At 44.6% G+C, this 22,880-nt stretch overlaps 1 protein-coding gene and 1 long non-coding RNA gene across 2 annotated transcripts; both read left to right on the plus strand.

The window, feature by feature from the left end:
- Nucleotides 1–7,915: 7,915 nt before the first annotated feature.
- On the plus strand, nt 7,916–11,230 carry LOC123163210 (subtilisin-like protease SBT5.3). Its single transcript, XM_044580954.1, has 8 exons — nt 7,916–8,231; nt 8,332–8,429; nt 8,525–8,798; nt 8,872–9,507; nt 9,586–9,834; nt 9,946–10,063; nt 10,159–10,372; nt 10,456–11,230. The coding sequence occupies exons 1-8, from the start codon at nt 7,996–7,998 to the stop codon at nt 11,025–11,027; spliced, it is 2,397 nt and encodes a 798-aa protein (XP_044436889.1). The 5' UTR covers nt 7,916–7,995; the 3' UTR covers nt 11,028–11,230.
- Nucleotides 11,231–16,160: 4,930 nt separating this feature from the next.
- On the plus strand, nt 16,161–17,763 carry LOC123162498 (uncharacterized). Its single transcript, XR_006481321.1, has 2 exons — nt 16,161–17,236; nt 17,356–17,763. It is a non-coding gene; the product is annotated as an uncharacterized lncRNA (long non-coding RNA).
- The last annotated feature ends 5,117 nt before the right edge of the window (nt 17,764–22,880 follow it).

Here is a 22,880-nt window from a genome sequence, read left to right on the forward strand (position 1 = left end):
GCGGCAGAGCTAGATCATGCCCATCATGACAGTGCGGCGCGCTCGGCTGTGGCTCGAACCCGTCGAAGATCAAGTCTCCGCGGATGCCAGCCGTGTAGTTCAAGCTTCCAAATCTGACCTGATGGCCAGGGGCGTAGCTTTCGATCTGCTCCAGATGGCCAAGCGAATTGGCCCGCAGTGCAAAGCCGCCGAATACGAAGATCTGTCCGGGGAGAAAAGTCTCACCCTGGACCGCATCGTTGTTGATGATTGGAGAAGCCATCGGGCCTAAAGGTGACGACACAGAGGAACTCTCAATGAAAGCACCAATGTCGGTGTCAAAACCGGCGGATCTCGGGTAGGGGGTCCCGAATTGTTCGTCTAGGCGGATGGTACAGGAGACAAGGGACACGATGTTTTTACCCAAGTTCGGGCCCTCTCGATGGAGGTAAAACCCTACTCCTGCTTGATTAATATTGATAATATGGGTAGTACAAGAGTAGATCTACCACGAGATCAGAGAGGCTAAATCCTAGAAGCTAGCCTATGGTATGATTGTTGTTTTTTCTACGGACTAAAACCCTCCGGTTTATATAGACACCCGAGAGGGCTAGGGTTACACAGAGTCGGTTACAATGGGAGGAGATCTACATATTCGTATCGCCAAGCTTGCCTTCCACGCCAAGGAAAGTCCCATCCGAACACGGGACGAAGTCTTCAATCTTGTATCTTCATAGTCCAGGAGTCCGGCCATCCGGACACCCCCTAATCCAGGACTCCCTCAATCGGCATTACGCACATATACATCAAATTCATCCTTAATGCCTGCATTAACCATAAACTCTTCTGACGGCCATTCACAAGGCCGCACGTCGGCTTCCCTTGGTGGTTCATTGTCCTGCTCACACATTGCGAGCCTGGGTCCTTTCTTTCTTGAAGAACCACCTTGGTACATTTTCCTGGACATATTTCTTCCTCTGAAAAATTTCTAAAATTTTTAGTAACTCGAAATAAAAGTGAATCAAACTCAACAAAACTAATAGCAACTACTCCACAAGTGCCTAGAGCCTATATCATGCATTAGAATTACTTGGGACCTCATAAATTTGACATGCAAGCTCAAGAATAGGGTCACCTAGGCAGCAAAAATTTGCAATGGATAAAGCACTAGAACAAAAACTAATTGGACCATTGGAGGAGTTACATACCAAGGAACAATCCCCCAAAGCAGTTTTGTGAATGGAGCTTTGAGCAAGGAGATAAAAAATGGAAGCAAAGTGAGCTAGAACTCGTGCTTGAGCTGGATGGTGATTTTTTGGGAGGAAGATGAAGTGTGTGGGTGCAGGAATAAGGGGAGGGGCCCACCATGGGCCCACGAGGCAGGGGGCGCGCCCTGTAGGGGTGGACACGCCCTGGACCCTCGTGGTCAGGTGCCAGCTCCCCCTGCTGTGTTCTCAGTGACAAATATTCTCAAATATTCCAGAAAAAATTATACTAAATTGGCAGGGCATTTGGAGAACTTTTATTTTTGGGATATTTTTTATTGCATGGATAATTTAGAAAATAGACAGAAAATACTATTTTTGCTTTATTTATTCTAATTAACAGAAAGTAAAAAAGAGGGTACAGAAGGTTGTGCCTTCCAATTTCATCCATCTCATGCTCATCAAAAGGAATCCACTAACAAGGTTGATCAAGTCTTGTTAACAAACTCATTCCGAATAACATGGAACTGGAGAAATTTTGAATAACACTAGGTTACCTCAACGGGGATATGAACATCCCCAATAATAAGAATATCAGATTTCTTCTTGACAGTAGGAAGAAGAAATTCAAAACCTCCAATAATAATAGTTGGAATTTTTCCAATAGAATTGATGCTATGAACTTGAGGTTGTTTCCTCAGAAAGTGTACCGTATGCTCATTATCATTAACATGAAAAGTGACATTGTCTTTGTTGCAATCAATCACAGCCCCTGCAGTATTCAAAAAGGGTCTACCAAGGATAATCGACATACTATCGTCCTTGGGAATATCAAGAATAACAAAGTCTGTTAAGATAGTAACGTTTGCAACCACAACAGGCACATCCTCACAAATACCGACGGGTATAGCAGTTGATTTGTCAGCCATTTGCAAAGATATTTCAGTAGGTGTCAACTTACATTCAAGTCTACGATATAAAGAGAGAGGCATAACACTAACACCGGCTCCAAGATCACATAAAGCGGTTTTAACATAGTTTCTTTTAATGGAGCATGGTATAGTTGGTACTCCTGGATCTCCAAGTTTCTTAGGTATTCCACCTTTAAAAGTGTAGTTAGCAAGCATGGTGGAAATTTCAGCTTCCGGTATCTTTCTTTTATTTGTAATGATATCCTTCATGTATTTAGCATAGGATTTACTTTAAGCATATCAGTTAAGCACATATGTAAGAAGATAGGTCTAATCATTTCAGCAAAGCGCTCAAAATCCTCATCATCCTTTTTCTTGGATGGCTTAGGAGGAAAAGGCATGGGTTTCTGAACCCATGGTTCTCTTTCTTTACCGTGCTTCCTAGCAACAAAGTCTCTCTTATCATAACGTTGATTCTTTGATTGTGGGTTATCAAGATCAACAACAGGTTTAATCTCTACATCATTATTATAGCTAGGTTGAGCATCAACATGAACATTATCATTAACATAATCACTAGGTTCATGTTCATCACCAGATTGTGTTTCAGCATCAGAAATAGAAATATCATTAGGATTCTCAGGTGTGTCTATAACAGGTTCACTAGAGGCATGCAAAGTCCTATCATTTTTCGTTTTCTTCTTCCTAGAAGGACTACGTGTATCTAAATTATTTCTCCGAGAATCTTGCTCAATTCTCTTAGGGTGGCCTTCAGGATACAAAGGTTCCTGAGTCATTTTACCAGTTCTAGTAGCCACTCTAACAGCAAAATCATGTTTATTATTCAGTTCATCAAGAAAATCACTTTGAGCTTTAAGTACTTGTTCTGCTTGAGTGGTAACCATAGAAGCATATTTGCTAATGAGTTTAAGTTCACCTTTAACTCTAGCCATATAATCACTCAAGCGTCCAATCATGTAAGAATTACTCTTTAATTCTCTACTAACATAAGCATTGAAATTTTCTTGTCTAGCCATAAAGTCATCAAATTCATCCAAACATTGGCTAGTACTTAGTAGACAGGATTTCAACTTTATCATATCTATAGAGAGAATTTACCTTTACTACTTGTATCAGGTTATCAAGACCATGTGTTTCTTCAATAAGTGGTATATTAAGACCATGTATTTCTTCAACAGGAGGTAAATTCTTAACATCTTCAGCTTTAATACCTTTCTCTTTCATTGATTTCTTTGCCTCCTCCATATCTTCAGGACTAAGAAATAGAACACCCCTTTTCTTCAGAGTTGGTTTAGGAGTTGGCTCAGGAATTGGCTCAGGAAGAGTCCAATTATTTTCATTAGTCAACATATTATTCAATAGCAATTCAGCTTGACCGACTGTTCTTTCCCTGAAAACACAACCAGCATAACTATCCAAGTGGTCCTTGGAAGCATCGGTTAGTCCATTATAGAAGATATTAAGTATTTCATTTTTCTTAAGAGGATGGTCAGGCAAATCATTGAGCAACCAGAGAAGCCTCCCCCAAGCTTGTGGGAGACTCTCTTATTCAATTTGCACAAAATTGTATATTTCCCTCAAGGTAGCTTGTTTCTTATGAGCAGGAAAATATTTAGCAGAGGAGTAATAAATCATATCCTGGGGACTACACACACAACCAGGATCAAGAGAATTAAACCAAGTTTTAGCATCACCTTTAATGAGAATGGAAATATCTTAAGGATATAGTAGTAGCGAGATTTCTCATCATTAGTGAACAGGGTGGCTATATCATTTAACTTAGTAAGATGTGCCATAACAGTTTCAGATTCATCGCCATAAAAAGGATCAGATTCAACCAAAGTAATTATCTCAGGATCGACAGAGAATTCATAATCCTTATTAGTAACAAAGATAGGTAAAGTAGCAAAAGCAGGGACATATTTTATTCTAGCATTTAGATATTTCTGTTTCAGTTTAACTAATAACTTCTTAAGATCAGATCTATCATTGCAAGCAAGAATATCTCTAGTAGTTTCTTCATCCATAACATAACCCTCAGAACAACAGGCAATTCATACTTAGGGGGAGAATCCTCATCATCACTATCTTCAATAATATCAGTTTCAATTATTTCATTCTCTCTAGCCCTAGCAAGTTTTTCATCAAGAAATTCACCTAATGACACAGTAGTATCAAGCATAGAAGTAGTTTCATCATAAGTATCATGCATAGCAGAAGTGGCATCATCAATAACATGCGACATATCAGAATTCATAGCAGTAGCAGGTTTAGGTGTCGCAAGCTTACTCAAAATAGAAGGAGAATCTAGTGCAGAGCTAGATGGCAGTTCCTTACCTCCCCTCGTAGTTGAGTAAAAAATCTTAATTCTTTCATCTTTCATGTTCCTCATAGTGACCAGCAGATATAAATCCCAAGTGACTCAAGGAATAGAGCTATACTCCCCGGCAACGGCGCCAGAAAATAGTCTTGATAACTCACAAATATAGGGGTCGCAACAGTTTTCGAGGGTAGAGTATTCAACCCAAATTTATTGATTCGACACAAGGGGAGCCAAATAATATTCTCAAGTATTAGTAGTTGAGTTGTCAATTCAACCACACCTGGATAACTTAGTATCTGCAGCAAAATATTTAGTAGCAAAGTAGTATGGAAGTAACGGTAACAGTGGCAAAAGTAACGATAGCTGTTTTGTAGTAATTGTAACAATAGCAACGGTAAAGTAAATAAGCAAAGCACAATATGTGAAAAGCTCGTAGGCATTGGATCAGTGATGGATAATTATGTCAGATGTGATTCCTCATGTAATAGTTATAACATAGGGTGACATAGAACTAGCTCCAGTTCATCAATGTATTCCGAATATAGTCATACATGCTTATGGAAAAGAATTTGCATGGCATCTTTTGTCCTACCCTCCCGTGGTAGCGGGGTCCTAATGGAAACTAAGGGATATTAAGGCCTCCTTTTAATAGAGTACCGGACCAAAGCATTAACACATGGTGAATACATGAACTCCTCAAACTACGGTCATCACCGAGAAGTATCCCGATTATTGTCACTTCGGGGTTGTCGGATCATAACACGTAGTAGGTGACTATAGACTTGCAAGATAGGATCAAGAACTCACATATATTCATGAAAACATAATAGGTTCAGATCTGAAATCATGGCACTCGGGCCCTAGTGACAAGCATTAAGCATAGCAAAGTCATAGCAACATCAATCTCAGAACATAGTGGATACTAGGGATCAAACCCTAACAAAACTAACTTGATTACATGGTAAATCTCATCCAACCCATCACCGTTCAGCAAGCCTATGATGGAATTACTCACGTACGGTGGTGAGCATCATGAAATTGGTGACGGAGGATGGTTGATGATGATGACGGTGACGAATCCCCCTCTCCGGAGCCCCGAATGGACTCCAGATCAGCCCTCTCGAGAGAGATTAGGGATTGGCGGCGGCTCCGTATCGTAAAACACGATGAAACTTTCTCTCTGATTTTTTTTCTCCGCGAAAGCAAATATATGGAGTTGGAGTTGAGGTCGGTGGACGTCCAGGGGGCCCACGAGGCAGGGGGCGCGCCCTAGGGGAGGGGCCGCGCCCCGCACCCTCGTGGACAGGGTGTGGGCCCCCTGACGCTAATTCTTTCGCCAGTATTTTTTTATTAATTCTAAAAAGTTGCGCCGTGGATTTTCAGGTCATTTCAAGAACTTTTATTTCTGCAAAAAAATAACACCATGGCAGTTCTGCTGAAAACAACGTCAGTCCAGGTTAGTTCCATTCAAATCATGCAAGTTAGATTCCAAAACAAGGGCAAAAGTGTTTGGAAAAGTAGATACGACGGAGACGTATCAATCGACATCTCCATAGCCCGTTGGTTAGCCGCGTCGATGTGAGACTTTCTTACTTTTTTCTTCTTTATATTTACCCTATCATCATACTCTATTTCACTCATAGTGTTGTATCTATGGCTCGCGCTCATGTATTGCATGAGAGTTGAAAAAGCTGAAGCGCGTTAAAAAGTATGAACCAATTGCTTGGCTGACATTGGGGTAGTGCATGGTTTATACTTTGTGTTAAGAAGACAGAGCATGACAAGACTATATGATTTTGTAGGGATAACTTTCTTTAGCGTTGATATTCTGAAAGACATGATTGTTTATTGGGATGCCTGAGTATTGATGTCTTTATGTCAAATTATAGACTATTGCTTTGAATCACTTATGTCTTAATATTCATGCCATGACTAGATATATGATCAAGTTTATGCTAGGTAGCATTTCACATCAAAAATTATCTTTTTTATCATTTACCTACTCGAGGACGAGGAGGAATAAAGCTTGGGGATGCTGATACGTCTCCGTCGTATCTATAATTTTTGATTGTTTCATGCCAATATTATTCAACTTTTACATATTTTTGACAACTTTTTATATGATTTATTTGGACTAACTTACTTATCCAGTGCCCAGTGCCAGTTCCTGTTTGTTGCATGTTTTTGTTTCACAAAAAATCCATATCAAACGAAGTTCAAATGCAATAAAAATATACGGAGAATTATTTTGGAATATTTGTGAATTTTACGAGGTGGAATCAACGTAAACGGAGGCCCGAGGCCTCCACAACCCACCAGGGCGCGCCACCAGGGCCCAAATTCACATGATTACTTATGACAAGACTTCTCCCATGTCCTCAGGAACAAAAACAACTACTCACAAATCACATTAATGTTTAAGATCCGAGGGGTATTAAATAGCATAATGGATCTGAACATATAATCTTCCACCAAATAAACCAAATAGCATCAATTACATGATGTAATCAACACTAATAGTCACCCACATGTACCAATATGAGGTTTTGATAGAAAGATTGAACACAAGAGATGAACTGGGGTTTGAGATGAGATGGTGCTGGTAAAGATATTGATGAAGATTGATCCTCCCATGATGAAAGGGTTGTTGGTGATGACGATGGCTTTGATTTCCGCCTCCCGGAGGGAAGTATTCCCGGCAGAATCGCTCCTCGGAAAGCAAAAATGCTCCTGCCTAAATTTCGCCTCGATATGGCGACGCTCCATCCCTAAAGTCCTCTTATTTTTCTACTAGGGCAAATGAATTTATATACCAGAAGATGGGCACCGGAGGAGCGCGCGCTGGTGCCTTGTGGGCACCTGGGTGGCCCCCTCTGGCACTTATTTTCTCTAATAATTTTTATTTTATTTCAATATAAATCTTCGTCAAATTTCAGCTCATTTGAAGATGTGCAGAATAAGTATCTCTGACGTAGCTTTTTGAGGTTCAGAATCCAGCTGCCGGCAATCTCCCTCTTCATATAAATTTTGTATATTAAAAATGAAAATACATTAGAATTTCTCCATAAAGTGTTATAACGATTAAAAACACTATAAATAACAGTAGAAACAGATGATACAAAATGGACGTATCACGTATCGGTTAACTGGTTTGTATTGTTCTTTACTGTTGCCTCGGTCCAAGACCTATCTGGTTAACGGGTTTCTATTTGTGCTACGAACTTAAAATGGAATTTATATGTCATCAGGATTGTAATCTTTGATTTTTACGCAGTATAGGAGTATGTTTTACCACGCCAAAAATAAAAGGCGGGCCTCCATTTACAGTGCTTTCATGCACACCGATGGCGGCAGTCTCCCCTGTAACCGCTCTCCATCTAGCAGATCAACCGAAACCGCCCACGCGAATTACGAGCGGCAAGAAAGACAGAGTCATCCTGCCTTAACCCCTCACTCACACCGCCTCCACTCCTCTCCCCTCCTTTATAGCCAGCTTCCTCCCCGATCGAGCTTCCTGTCCGTGGGCACCGATCGACAGCCCCTCTCGTACGTGCTCATGGCCATGGAGACCGGCACGGCAGCGGCCGTTCAGTCCACACGCCGGCTTCTCCTCCCACTGGCAGTCTCTTTCCTCCTCTGCGCGCTCGCCGTCGGGACGAAGCCGCCGCCGCCGTCCTCGTCGTACATCGTGTACCTCGGCGCCCACTCCCATCGCGCCGGCGTCTCGACGGAGGAGGCGTCCACGTTGGCCACCGAGTCGCACTACGACCTCCTCGGCTCCGTCTTGGGCGAGTAAGTGCACTCCATGCATGCGCGCGCCGTGCACTTACGTAGGATGAAATGCAATTTGTCAAATGTGTGTCACGGCTGATCGATCGACACGTGCGTGCAGCCGGGAGAAGGCGCGCGACGCCATCTTCTACTCCTACACCAAGAACATCAACGGCTTCGCCGCCAAGCTCGAGCCCGCCGTCGCCGCAGCGATCGCCAGTGAGCCAGTCATCTTCCTGCATGCATAGTAAATGTTTGTGTCGTGTATTCGCGCCGGACAGAAATTCAGATCCCGGCATATCGATGTGTTTCAGAGCGGCCCGGCGTGGTGTCGGTGTTCCCGAACCGCGGCATGAGGATGCAGACGACGAGGTCGTGGGAGTTCATGGGGCTCGAGAAGGCCGGCGTTGTCCCGCAGTGGTCGGCGTGGGAGGTGGCCAGGTACGGCAGGGACACCATCATCGGGAACCTCGACTCAGGCGTGTGGCCGGAGTCCCTGAGCTTCAACGACGGCCAAATGGGGCCCATCCCGGATACCTGGAAGGGGATCTGCCAGAACCAGCACGACCCCAAGTTCAAATGCAACAGGTACGTAGCCTCGTCATCTACGGATTAGTTATTATTTCAGCTGCGGTATCTTGTTCTGATTTTGTATGCGCAGCAAGCTCATCGGCGCGCGCTACTTCAACAAGGGGTACGCGATGGAGGCGGGCCACCCGCCCCCCGATAGGCTGAACACGCCGCGGGACGATGTCGGCCACGGCACGCACACGCTGGCCACGGCGGGCGGCTCCCAGGTCAAGGGCGCCGCCGCCTACGGCTACGGCAACGGCACGGCAAGGGGCGGTTCCCCGCGCGCGCGCGTGGCGGCGTACCGCGTCTGCTTCAACCCGCCCGTGAACGACGTCGAGTGTTTCGACGCCGACATCCTGGCCGCCTTCGAGGCCGCCATCGCCGACGGGGTGCACGTCATCACGGCGTCCGTGGGCGGCGAGCAGAGGGACTTCTTCGAGGACACGGTCGCCATCGGGTCGCTCCACGCCACCAAGGCCGGCATCACTGTCGTCTGCTCCGCCACCAACAACGGCCCGGACTTCGGCACCGTCAGCAACCTCGCGCCGTGGGTGATCACCGTCGCCGCCAGCACCACCGACAGGGCCTTCCCTGGCTACCTCATCTTCAACCGCACCAGGGTGGAAGGGCAGAGCCTGTCGGAGACGTCGCTCCGGGGGAAAGGCTTCTACCCTTTGATCATCGCCACCGACGCCATCGCCCGCGGCAGGACGGTCGAGGACGCGTAAGCACCCTCACTGACGTCCGAGCTCCATCATCGCAACAGTCTTGTCTTGAGGTTGAGCTCATTTGCGCGCTGCAGTCAGGTGTGCATGCTGGATTCCCTGGACGCGGCCAAGGTGACGGGAAAGATCGTGGTGTGCTGCGTGAGAGGAGGCGTCCGCAGGATGGAGAAGGGCGAGGCCGTGCGCCGAGCCGGAGGGGTCGGGATGGTCCTCGTCAACGACGAGGAAGGCGGGAGCAACGTCATCGCCGACGCGCACGTTCTCCCGGCCCTGCACATCAACTACACCGACGGGCTCGCGCTCATGGCGTACATCAAGTCCACCCCGTAAGCCACTCCTCGATCGCAATGTCAAATCAAATCAAGAACCTCTGTAACAATAATGTGAGCCCTAGTTCTGCTGGGTTACTGAGCGGATTAATTTGTGCTCGTGTCAAGGTCTCCTCCTTCCGGATTCATCTCGAAGGCGACGACGATCGTCGGCGCGAGGCCGGCGCCGGTCATGGCCTCCTTCTCGTCGGTGGGGCCCAACGTCCTCAACCCGGAGATCCTAAAGGTGGCCTGATTTTGCATATCGATCATAAGCACAGCCTCATTTCATTTTGTATCCAAGTCAACAACTTGATGTGAATTCTTTCACTGGGGTGGCAGCCGGACGTCACCGCGCCGGGAGTGACCATCATCGCGCCGTGGAGCGGCATGGCGTCGCCCTCGGACCGGCCCTGGGACCAGCGCCGCGTCGACTTCACCATCCAGTCCGGCACGTCCATGTCGTGCCCGCACGTCGCCGGCATCGCCGGCCTCGTCAAGACCCTCCACCCCGACTGGAGCCCCGCCGCCATCAAGTCGGCCATCATGACCACCGGTGAGTTCAAACGTCGCATCAACTGCTGTGTGTCTGCCACGACGAGCTGTTCATCAGACTCATTGGGTTGTTGCCTGGTGCAGCGACGGACCTGGACCTGGAGCAGCGGCCAATCCTGAATCCCTTCCTGCAGCCGGCGACGCCCTTCAGCTATGGCTCCGGCCACGTCTTCCCGGCCCGCGCGCTGGACCCGGGCCTCGTCTACGACGCCTCGTACCGCGACTACCTCAACTTCTTCTGCGCGCTCGGGTACAACGTGACGGCAATGGGCAGGTTCAACGAGACGCGCTACGCGTGCCCGGCCGTCCCCGTCGCCGTGCGGGACCTCAACTACCCGTCCATCACGCTGCCGGACCTCGCCGGCCTGACGACGGTGCGGCGCAGGGTCAGGAACGTGGGCGCGCCGAGGAGCACGTACACGGCCGCCGTCGTCAGAGAGCCGGAAGGGGTGCAGGTGACGGTGACGCCGACCACGCTGGCATTCGGCGCCGTCGGCGAGGAGAAGGAGTTCCAGGTGAGCTTCGTGGCGAGGGTCCCCTTCGTGCCGGCGCCCAAGGGCGCCGGAGGGTACGGGTTCGGCGCCATTGTCTGGTCCGACGGGCCAGGGAACCACCGGGTGCGGACTCCTCTGGCTATCAGGAGGCGCAAGATGTAGTGGGATCAGGATTAGGAGATTGCGAGATTTTTTGTTTGGGATTGATTACGTAGGCTTTCATTAGGCAGTGGTGGGCACGTAGCGAGAGGATGAATTATAGTGGCGGTGAATCTGGTCGTTAGGGGATAAGCTTTGGCAGTTTTGTAACCATCGATTGAATAACAACGAGATGATGGGAAATGAGACTCTTATTACTTCTGTGATTTTCTGTCGCGCGTTTTTTTCTTTTAAGTTGCCCGACTTTTGAATTCGGGTCAGTCGATTCGGGTGAGAAGAGGAGGCGAAGCTATGAGGCCGAGTCCGGAGTCCAAATTAGTACAGTACTACTCCCTCCGTTCCTAAATATAAGTCTTCGTAAAGATTTTACTGTAAACCACATACGGATGTATATAGATGCATTTTAAGTGTAGATTTATCATTTTGTTCCGTATGTAGTTCATCTAGTGGAATCTTTAGAGAGACTTATATTTAGGAACGGAGGGAGTAGTAATTATGAGTTCATTGTGCAGCATAATCATGTCATAGGCATCATTTCTTTAATCTGAGAATGATGCAAATTTAAGCCATGTAAAAATGTTCTAGTACTACTATATGTCCTTCGAAAACCCTGAACATTTATCATAACTTCCTCTGTTATTAGAAATATTCCTGAAAAAAATTCATGAATTTTGGATGGATAAAACTCCCCACACAAAATTAACTCTAAGTAAACTAATTGGTAGATTAAAGATCAGTTAAATTGATGCACTTTTTTTCTTATTAAAATATCTTGAAAACTACTCCCTCCGTCTCATAATATAAAAGCTTTTTTACACTACACTAGTGTCAAAAACACTCTTATATTATGGGACGGAGGGAGTAGTACCTAGCCTTCCAATAATATTAGGAAGCTATAGTGAATTTTCATTAAATTTTGGAAATTCAAATAATACACCTGCAGTTCAAACCTCTATTAAAATCAAAAGAAATTTATATTTATATATATGTGGCACCAAACGATCTATATATGCCAATCAAACAAAGTTAATGTCGAACTTTATTTCTTTTGTGCTTAGAAAATAAGGTGAATAATATTTTTTTTCAAGTTAATTACTGCAAAGTTTGATCAACTTTATAAAAATATACTAACAACTAGTACAATACAAAATTTCAGCAAAAAAAACTAAATGCCATAAATACCACCACTATCGCTCAAACCCCAAAACTACGCGTTCACACTTCATGGTAGTATTCCCTCCATTTTTATTTAGTCCATTTATTAACTATGACAAAAGTCAAATTTTATTAAATTTGATCAAGTTTATAGAAAATAATATGAACATTTATAACAACATAATTATTTGAGGTGAAAATATATTTAATGATGCATCTAGTGGTATTGATTTGACGTTGTAAAGTTTGACTTCAGAAAAAACTAATATGCAGGGAAATAAAAAACAAAGGGAGTGTTTTTTTTTTAAATTATTCACAAGTGGTACACGCTCCACTACGGGAGCGCCCGCAATCCCTATTCGGCCTTTTTTTTTTTTACTTTTAGAGTGCTGGATTTACTTGTACCTGTCAGCTGGCACACACAACCGTCACCCCTTAGGCGTCATTTATATTTTTTTCTTGACCAAACAGTTAGCTCATCGCACAGAATCAGATCGCTAACGGATGGACCATGTAGGGTGAGTGCATGCGAGTATATACTAGCGTTTGCGTCAGTGTTAAAAAAAATAAGAATGGTCCATGTAGCACAGTAAATAGTGCTTACTTTTTCTTGTTTTGGGAACGTTCTAGAATGTTCATTTGTCTGGTTTTGCGTTCTTTTTTGTTTATTATTGTTTTTGTAGGACAGGTATTGTTCACTCTTTATTTTTTATTTTTTTATTCACGTAATTTTTAAGATGGGTGAATAATATTCAAGTTTTTGAGCATTTTTTTATAAATTCACGAACAGTTTTTAAAATGCTTGAACTTCTTCCAAATTCATCAACCTTTTTTAGAACGAGTGAACCTTTTCCAAATTAGTGATTTTTTAAAATCTGCGAACCTTTCCAAATCCATGTACGCTTTCTAAATCCATGACCTTCATGGATTTAGAAAGCGTACATGGATTTGGGAAAACATGGCACAAAATACTACTCGTCATTTTTTTAAACTTTTTTACTTAAGACTTTTAAATTTTAAAAAATCATTATCTTGAAATTTTTTATAATTTGTAAAAAGTTCATGAATTAAAAAAAATTTCATGAACTCAAACAAATTCATGAGTTTGATTTTTTTCACGAATTAAAAGGTTTATTTATTTGAATAAAGTCTGCCAATTTGAAAAACAATTCACGAACTTTGAAGAAATGTTCAAGAATTTAAAAGGTTTGCCATTTAGATTTTTTAAACACAAACAAAAAAGAAAATAGAAAACTAAAAAAAAAGAATAAAAAAACAAATGGAAAAAACCAGCAAAAACCACCGCAGAAAAAACCGGTGAAACGATGGTTCTCAAAACCGTTGGAAAGAAATAAGAATGCAAATGTATGCGCGAATGAGAAAAGAAGAAACCAAGCCCAAGGTTGAGCGTGCGTGCGCTAGTTGCAAAAACAACAGGAATCACGCTCCACTACTACCCTTTGCGCTATCATGTGTAAGGGCATCTTGAACCGGGCACTGTATATGTCCGCGGATGGTAGGGACCAGTCCACTGACAGTGTTGCGAGAGTTGGCCATCCAACCATACCTGCATAAATTTCAAACTGAATTTCAACAATCCGAACAAATTTCATCAAACTCGATGAAATTCAGCAAAGTTCGGACATAATTTACATAAAATAGACGATATTTCGTCCGTTTAAGTAAAACAAGCCCACGACACTCAAAGTAATTATAGAAAATAGCACAATTCTTCCATAAATAGCATGCAAATATCTCTAGTACAACAATAGTTCAAATTCAACGAGATAACCGAATGTTCAACAAGTTTTTCGAAATCATCTAATCCAAATCAACCATACTAGAGTTAGAACCAGCACATGTCGTCTCACACAAACTGTTCTTAAGCTTCATCCAAAAATGCATGAGATGGCCTCAGTCCTGTAGTACATCATGGCAACACATGCCAGCTATAAAACGTGTAGATCAACATCGATTGAATAAATAAATTAACCAACATATAGCGTAATAGAAAGCAACACTTATGATCTCCATGGTTGACGAACCCAATGGCCACCTTATCTGCACTCGGTGAATCACACCTAAAACTTCATGACAGAGTCGTAGATGGTGTACCACCGATGCATTAGCGACTTCACACTGCGTTCAAGGATGACGTGCATGTCGTAGAGCGCGTGCCGAAAGTTTGGGTCCTCGTTCATTCCTAAAAAGTCCTCATAAACGGCCAACCACGCATCGCACAACAACTCATCCTCGATCGCCGAGTGCCCCACTATCGTGCGTGATTCTCTAGAGAACAACAAGAAGTTAAAAAACTCAATGTCATTTGACCCAACACTTGCCAGGCGTGGTGTCAGTCATGGACGACATCAACAGGGGTGCGGAGGGTATATGTCTACAAGGGATTCCTGGGTGGACACTAGCGTAGTTCAAGGCGCGCAAGCATGTGGGTGGGGTCTGCGGACGTCCGAGGATGTCTGGGCGACGACCGAAGAGGTACAGTGACGGCGTCAGACGACGAGGGTTCGGATGAAAGGTAGGGGGAGCAGGAGTGGAGTGAAAGAAAAGGGGACGGAGTGAGAGATTTCGGTTGGGCGGGGGTGGCAGAGTCCTACGTGGTTGGTGTCCGGACTCCCGTAAAGCCATCTAAGTTTGCCTTTAGTTTACGGTTATACGGACATTCGGATCGATCCGCGGACGGATGAGGTACAACGTTGGATGACATAAGTGGTTTAAGGATAATCGTTGGAGATACCCATATACTGTTGCATGAGCGCCGCACATGATTGCGATCATTTAAGCTGTTTTGATGGTGGGTCTTTATTACAAATCGAGTTGTCTCATGTATTAGACGACCCTTCTGACCTAGTTTAGCTAGCTGTTCTCTCTTGTAGGGGTTTAGAACGGTCGTCCTTCAATAATGCTATGTATTGTTTTCAGTTTAGTTTATCTCATAAATCAGACATATAAATGGATCTCCTGCCCACTTCCTGATGTTCTGTCAAGAATAAAATATCACGTCCCAATTGCACTCACTGTTCCCTTTAGTTGAAAGAGGTCAAGATAAAAGATCGGATCAGATATGATGTACTTCTAGTGCTTAAAATAGTCTGGCATTATTTTTCATCTTTGCTGGAACTACTACATCAGAACATCTCCATCACATAGTGCGAGCTCAACCCCATCTTTGTGAAAATATGAAAATAGTCGAGATATGCTAGTAGTTGGATAATAAAGTGATATCCGCCTGCAGATCACTCGTCCTGTTGTGATGTACCTTTCCACAGCGCAAACACGTACGCAGGAATCATATAATCATCTTATACTCTATAAAAACCTGAGTTATTGATGATGATGTGTCTGTCATCTTTCACCAATAGCCGTCGTATCTAAATCTGACGCATACAAAGCAAACTGATGCAGTTTTACAAAAGATGTCCACACTTGTTTTCTTTCATATTTACAAACAACTCTTTGTCTCTCACAATCAGCTTTATCTCTTCCCCACCACATCTAGAAGGCCATGGAACAATCTTGGTGTTCCGTGCAATACACGGGCATCTTACTAGTAGATAGAAAGAGTTGGCGATGGTCGCTACTTTGCCGCCACGCCTTAGAGCAATCTATAGCGAGGCCTCGAGCCCGTCTCAAAAGCCCGGGTGGGCTGAGCGCTCACTTAAAAAACCGACCCACCTCGGCGTCTTAAACTGTTCTAAAACGACCGGGTTATCCGGTGCCCATCATATCCACCTCAAATATGAAACGGATATGTGGCAGTCTGGATGCGTCGTGCGCGTCCGTCACGTCAGTCTGGCCCACCCCGACCTCACGTATATCCCCTCCAATGAGCTCTAGACCTCAGTCCACCCCACTCTTTCTGTCCTCTCCTCTTCTCAATCCGTTCTATCCTCTTTCCAATCCTTCATATCCTCTTCCCAATCTGATCAATGGTGGACGACCGCATTGGCTCCTGCTCAAATGGCGACGAGAGAGACGTCGATGCGGCCTTTCTCTGCATTGCTTCGCGCTGCTTCTGTCTATATCAGGGCGGCAGCAGCTGAGGCAGTTCACAAAGTGACGTGTCGTCCCCCTTCGCCCTCCATCGCAGTGCGGGGGACGTTGTCGGGCCGTCCCGTCCGGCATGTGATGTCGCATGAACTACATCGGTATTTCCCCAAAGAGGAAGGGATGATGCAACACAACTACGGTAGGTATTTCCCTCAGTTATGAAATCAAGGTATCAATTCAGTAGGAGAACCAAGCAACACTATGTAAATGGTATCTGCACACAAAGAACAAATACTTGCAACCTGACACTTATGAGGGGTTGTCAATCCCTCTATGGGCAACGCAACCAGAAATAGTCAAGTTGGCGGGATCAAATTTGTGTAGATTGGATAAATAGATATCGAAAAAACGCGAAATAAAATCTCTACTACCTAAAAGAACTGTAAGGTTCGGTTTACCCTCTTACGTCTTACCTCTTCCGTCCACCTCCCCTTCCAACGTGCCCCTCGCCCTCACCTCATCAATTTAGGCATGTTTGCTCCCATATCAATTTGTTTCCCCAGTAATCAATCTTTCCCGTAGCCCTCTCGTCTATCTCCTTAATTGCCACAGAAATCACTGGCTCTCCTTCCCCTAATCCCTCCTCCCTGCTTCCATCCTCCCTACTTAGCGAGCAACAATGTGCTGAGGACCAGGACATTTGGGCCATGCATTGGGATCAAGTCCGATTGCCGCTTCATGCCACAAGTGACCAACGCACAACAGGTGGCTTGGCTAGGAGCTCGGCATCCGGGGTACTCTCGAAGCAGATCGACAACAGCCTGATACGCTCGGTGTACCTATATCAGATGGCGAGGTGGCTACTACGGATGTTCAAGGGAGCATTGCCTAGCAACAGGGGCCGCGACCACTGCTCCTTCAGCCCCACCAAAGAAGAGCATGTGACACCATGGCTGTGCTGGTGGCGTCCGCCACCATACATGCATGGAGATGAGGAGGCGAATCGGGTTGTGGAGGGCGTGCGCCTACGAGCTCATCGTCGGGAGGAGGTGAGCCAGGGAGTGCGTCTAGCAATGAAAGCAACAGCTATGGTCCCAGATGGAGCTGGTGCTACTGCTCTGTAGAATGCGGTTGTGTTTCGTCTAACACTATGATCTTTTAATTGTAGGAATTCAATGGGGTGTCATCTATAAAGAAGGCACGGCTTGGGGATCCGCAGATGTCGCTTTGGACAAGACGGTGTTATACAGTGGGCCAGGTTGCTACCTTGTAACATCCGGGGGTCTTCCATCAGTGCGCGGATGCAGAAAGTGAGAATTCAGTACTCATGTGCCTCTCCTAACTTCTGAAGAGCATGATTTTATTGTCTATATGCCCCCATATAAGCAAAGGCACTCATGTTCACATGGCTTTTTCTAGGTTTTTTATACAGATTACATAAACTAACTGAGCAACATTGTTCATTGTATCTGCTTCCTGTAATAATGTCACCACATATTCTGGAGCATGCAACACTTCCGGAAGAGAGTTGAGCACTCCCACACGAGAATGAAATGGAACACATTTTCTCAGTGTATATGACACTTTCAATCATATATTAGTGAAGATATTAGTGCCGAAACAAAGTAGAATCAGATGTACAAAAACTTAATCTCAAAAACATATAGTGTTCCACTAATCTGCCTCTTGCATGATCCTCTTGAACACCAGCACGACAGACTTCACTCATTGTGCTAATAGCTATATATTTTTCTAATGAGATGAAGTACAAGAATTAAAGCTGATATGGAATTAAACTGCCCTGAAAAAATGCACATCGTATATTTCCTGCACTATTTTCTCAGACTTGAAAGGTATGAGCTTGTGATATGTATACATATTATAGTTCTATAAAGATTAAGCCGTCGTTCATTCGCTTTGGCATGATCAGGTGGGTGCTCAAAGTAGTTATTTACTTCATGATGCATCCAGACTATCAAACATCCTCTAGACTGGATCTAAGATTGGCAATTTCATTAGTTGGATGATTGTTGGTAGATTTCTTTTGCTCTTAAAGCTTGTTCAATCCTTTCTTTGGGCATTTTCATATCTTATGAAAACAATATATTCATATGATTAAACCTAGCAAAGTTGTGCCAAACTGATGAATGCTCAAGCTATAACAATTTCATTAGTGACATTAAAACAAGAAAATGGTTGTTAAATTGGTTCCCAAGGCATAAGCATTGGATTGCAAGGTGGCTAATAGTTTGGATAGATTGAATAACTATGGATTATTGGATTCATGTATCCTTGCAATTCCTTAATACAATAGTTGCTATTTCTAAATTTGGATGTTGTTATGCATGTTTTGTTTGATCCTCCTTTCTATATATTTTATTTACTTCGTATTATTCAAGATGTGTAATGTCACTTCAGTTAAGTTGAACAAAATATCCTTGAAGTTGTTAGAGAAATGAAGTATGTATAGGTAATATGTATTTGGATGTAATGTACTATGTGAAGTGTTCATCTAGCGGCAACAATATGTGTTTAATTTAGATTAGTAGATTACCCAAGATGAAGACATGCATTGCAAGTGCATAATTACTCTCATTATTTGTACGGAGGAGATAGTGGACAGACTAATAAGAAATTGATTTATACAAGTAAAAAATATCAAAGAAGAAAAGTTGGTTTAATAGTAAAAAGATAGACAATGATGTGCACAAGGATCACAAAATTATGTGTTACACAATTGGTGTTGAGACATGAAAGTATGTACGCTCCCGCTGCAATGCATGAGCAATTACCTAGTAAATAGCAAAAAAATGCAGCAAGATATTTTTGGGTTTTTGAAAATATAAATCTGAAAACAAAAGCAAATAAAAATAGATCTCAAGGCAAATATGATAAAGAATAAACCCAGCGGCCGTAGATTTCACTAGTGGTTTCTCTTGAGAAAATAGCATACAACAGGTAAACAACTAAATGTTGGGCAATTGATAGAAGATCGAATAATTATGATGATATTCAAGGCAATGATCAATATATAGGCATCACGTCAAAGATTAGTAGAACGACTCCTGCCTGCATCTACTCTATTACTCCAACATCGACTGCTATCCAACATGCATCTAGTGTATTAAGTTCATGGAGAAACAGAGTAATGCATGTTGGGGAATGCGGTAATTTCAAAAAAAAATCTTACGATCACGCAAGATCTATCTAGGAGATGCATAGCAACGAGAGGGGAGAGTGTGTCCACGTACCCTCGTAGACCGAAAGCGGAAGCGTTACTAGAACATGGTTGATGTAGTCGTATGTCTTCACGATCCGACCGATCCTAGCACCGAAGGTACGACACCTCTGCGATCTGCACACGTTCAGCTCGGTGGCGTCCCACGAACTCTAGATCCAGCTGAGGTCGAGGGAGAGTTTCGTCAGCACGGCGGCGTGGTGACGGTGATGACAAAGTTACTGGCGCAGGGCTTCGCCTAAGCACTACGACGATATGACCCAGGTGTGTAACTGTGGAGGGGGGCACCGCACACGGCTAAAACAATTCTCAACTTGTGTTTTTATGGGGTGCCCCCTATCGGTGTCAAAACCGATGGATCTCGGGTAGGGGGTCTCGGACCATGCGTCTAAGGCTAATGGTAACAGGAGGCTGGGGACACGATGTTTACCCAGGTTCGGGCCCTCTCGATGGAGGTAATACCCTACTGCCTGCTTGATTGATCTTGATGATATGATTATTACAAGAGTTGATCTACCACGAGATCAGAGAGGCCAAACCCTAGAAGCTAGCCTATGGTATGATTGTTGTTGTTGTGTCCTATGGACTAAACCCTCCGGTTTATATAGACACCGGAGAGGGCTAGGGTTACACAAAGTCGGTTTACAGAGAAGGAGATCTACATCCGAATCGCCAAGCTTGCCTTCCACGCCAAAGAGAGTCCCATCCGGAGACGGGACGAAGTCTTCTATCTTGTATCTTCATAGTCCAACAGTCCGGCCAAAGTATATAGTCCGGCTGTCCGGATACCCCCTTATCCAGGACTCCCTCAATAGCCCGTGAACCAGGCTTCAATGACGATGAGTCCGGAGCGTAGATTGTCTTCGTCATTGCGAGGCGGGTTCCACCTCCGAATACTCCGAAATTAATTCCGAACACAAGGACCATGTCCGGCTCTGTAAGATAAATTCCATATACCACCGTAGAGAGAATAATAATCCATGAATCTAATCTGCTGACAATTCTTTGAAAAGTGACATCACGCCGCGGTTCGGTTTTTATTCGAACCGTTTTTACAACTTGCTACTGCACACACCACGAGACGGTTTCCTTGGCACGTCCTGTTAGAGCAGAGATCGTGTCCCCCTTACTACGGGATTCTCATCAATACGGGTATGGGTAATCCAACCGTGCCTGTTGGCATGACCCCGTGTTTCTAGGCAAGTCCCGAACGACCACGTCTGGGGACGCCTGATATTCTTCCCCCTTTATAAAGGAGCCTGCTACGTCTTGAGCTAGCTTTGGTTTTCCCCGAAGAGGAGAGGGTGATGCAGCAAGTGTAGCGTAAGTATTTCCCTCAGTTTTTGAGAACCAAGGTATCAATCCAGTAGGAGGCTCCTCAAAAGTCCCACGCACCTACACAAACAAACTGAGAACTCGCAACCAACGCAAAAGGGGTTGTCAATCCCTTCACGGCCACTTGTGAAAGTGAGATCTGATAGAGATAGTATGATAAGATAAATATATTTTTGGTATTTTATGATATAGATGCAAGAAAAGTAAAGATGCAAATAAAAGTAGATTGAAAGCAAATATGATAAGAGATAGACCCGGGGGCCATAGGTTTCACTAGAGGCTTCTCTCGAGAGCATAAGTATTACGGTGGGTGAACAAATTACTGTCAAGCAATTGATAGAAAAGCGAATAATTATGACGTTATCTAGGCATGATCATGTATATAGGCATCACATCCAAAACAAGTAGATCGACTCCTACCTGCATCTACTACTATTACTCCACACATCGACCGCTATCCAGCATGCATCTAGAGTATTAAGTTCATAAGAACGGAGTAACGCATTAAGAAAGATGATATGATGTAGAGGGATAAACTCATGCAATATGATATAAACTATTGGGGAACATAGCAGAAATTCAAAATTTTCCTACGTGTCACCAAGATCTATCTATGGAGAAACTAGCAACAAGGGGAAGGAGAGTGCATCTACACACCCTTGTAGATCACTAAGCGGAAGCGTTCAAGAGAACGGGGTTGAAGGAGTCGTACTCGTCGTGACCAAATCACTGGAGATCCTAGTGCCGAACGGACGGCACCTCCGCGTTCAACACACGTACAGCCCGGTGATGTCTCCCATGCCTTGATCCAGCAAGGAGAGAGGGAGAGGTTGGGGAAGACTCCATCCAGCAGCAGCACGACGGTGTGGTGGTGATGGAGGAGCGTGGCAATCCTGCAGGGCTTCGCCAAGCACCGCGGGAGAGGAGGACTTGGGAGAGGGGAGGGCTGCGCCAGGGGCAAGGGTGCAGCTCCCATGCGCCTCCCCACTATATATAGGGGTGGAGGGGGATTATTTCTTGCCCTCCAAGTCCATTGGGGCGTTGGCAAAGGTGGGAGGAAAGAAATCCCATCCTTTCCTTTCCCCACCGATTGTTATCCCCCCCTTTTAGGGATCTTGATCTTATCCCTTCGGGATATGATCTTATTCCTTCTAAGGGGGGATCTTGGTGCGCCTTGACCAGGGGTGTGGGGCCTTGCCCCCACTACCCACGTTCATGTGGGTCCCCCCATGCAGGTGGGCCCCACTCCGAAACCTTCTAGAACCTTCCCGGTACAATACCGAAAAATCCCGAACATTTTTCGGTGGCCAAAATAGGACTTCCCATATATAAATCTTTACCTCCAGACCATTCCGGAACTCCTCGTGACGTCCAGGATCTCATCCGGGACTCCGAACAACATTCGGTAACCACGTATATCTATTCCCTATAACCCTAGCGTCATCGAACCTTAAGTGTGTAGACCCTACGGGTTCGGGAACCATGCAGACATGACCGAGACGTTCTCCGGTCAATAACCAACAACGGGATCTGGATACCCATGTTGGCTCCCACATGTTCCACGATGATCTCATCGGATGAACCATGATGTCAAGGACTCAATCGATCCCGTATACAATTCCCTTTGTCTAACGATATTGTACTTGCCCGAGATTCGATCGTCGGTATACCGATACCTTGTTCAATCTCGTTACCGGCAAGTCTCTTTACTCGTTCTTTAACACATCATCCCGTGATCAACCCCTTGGTCACATTGTGCACATTATGATGATGTCCTACCGAGTGGGCCCAGAGATACCTCTCCGTTTACACAGAGTGACAAATCCCAGTCTCGATTCGTGCCAACCCAGCAGACACTTTCGGAGATACCTGTAGTGCACCTTTATAGCCACCCAGTTACGTTGTGACATTTGGTACACCCAAAGCATTCCTACGGTATCCGGGAGTTGCACAATCTCATGGTCTAAGGAAAAGATACTTGACATTAGAAAAGCTTTAGCATATGAACTACACGATCTTTGTGCTAGGCTTAGGATTGGGTCTTGTCCATCACATCATTCTCCAAATGATGTGATCCCGTTATCAACGACATCCAATGTCCATGGTCAGGAAACCGTAAC

The sequence above is a fragment of the Triticum aestivum genome, chromosome 7B (genome assembly GCF_018294505.1).
Source record: "Triticum aestivum cultivar Chinese Spring chromosome 7B, IWGSC CS RefSeq v2.1, whole genome shotgun sequence".
Taxonomy (NCBI): Eukaryota; Viridiplantae; Streptophyta; class Magnoliopsida; order Poales; family Poaceae; genus Triticum; species Triticum aestivum.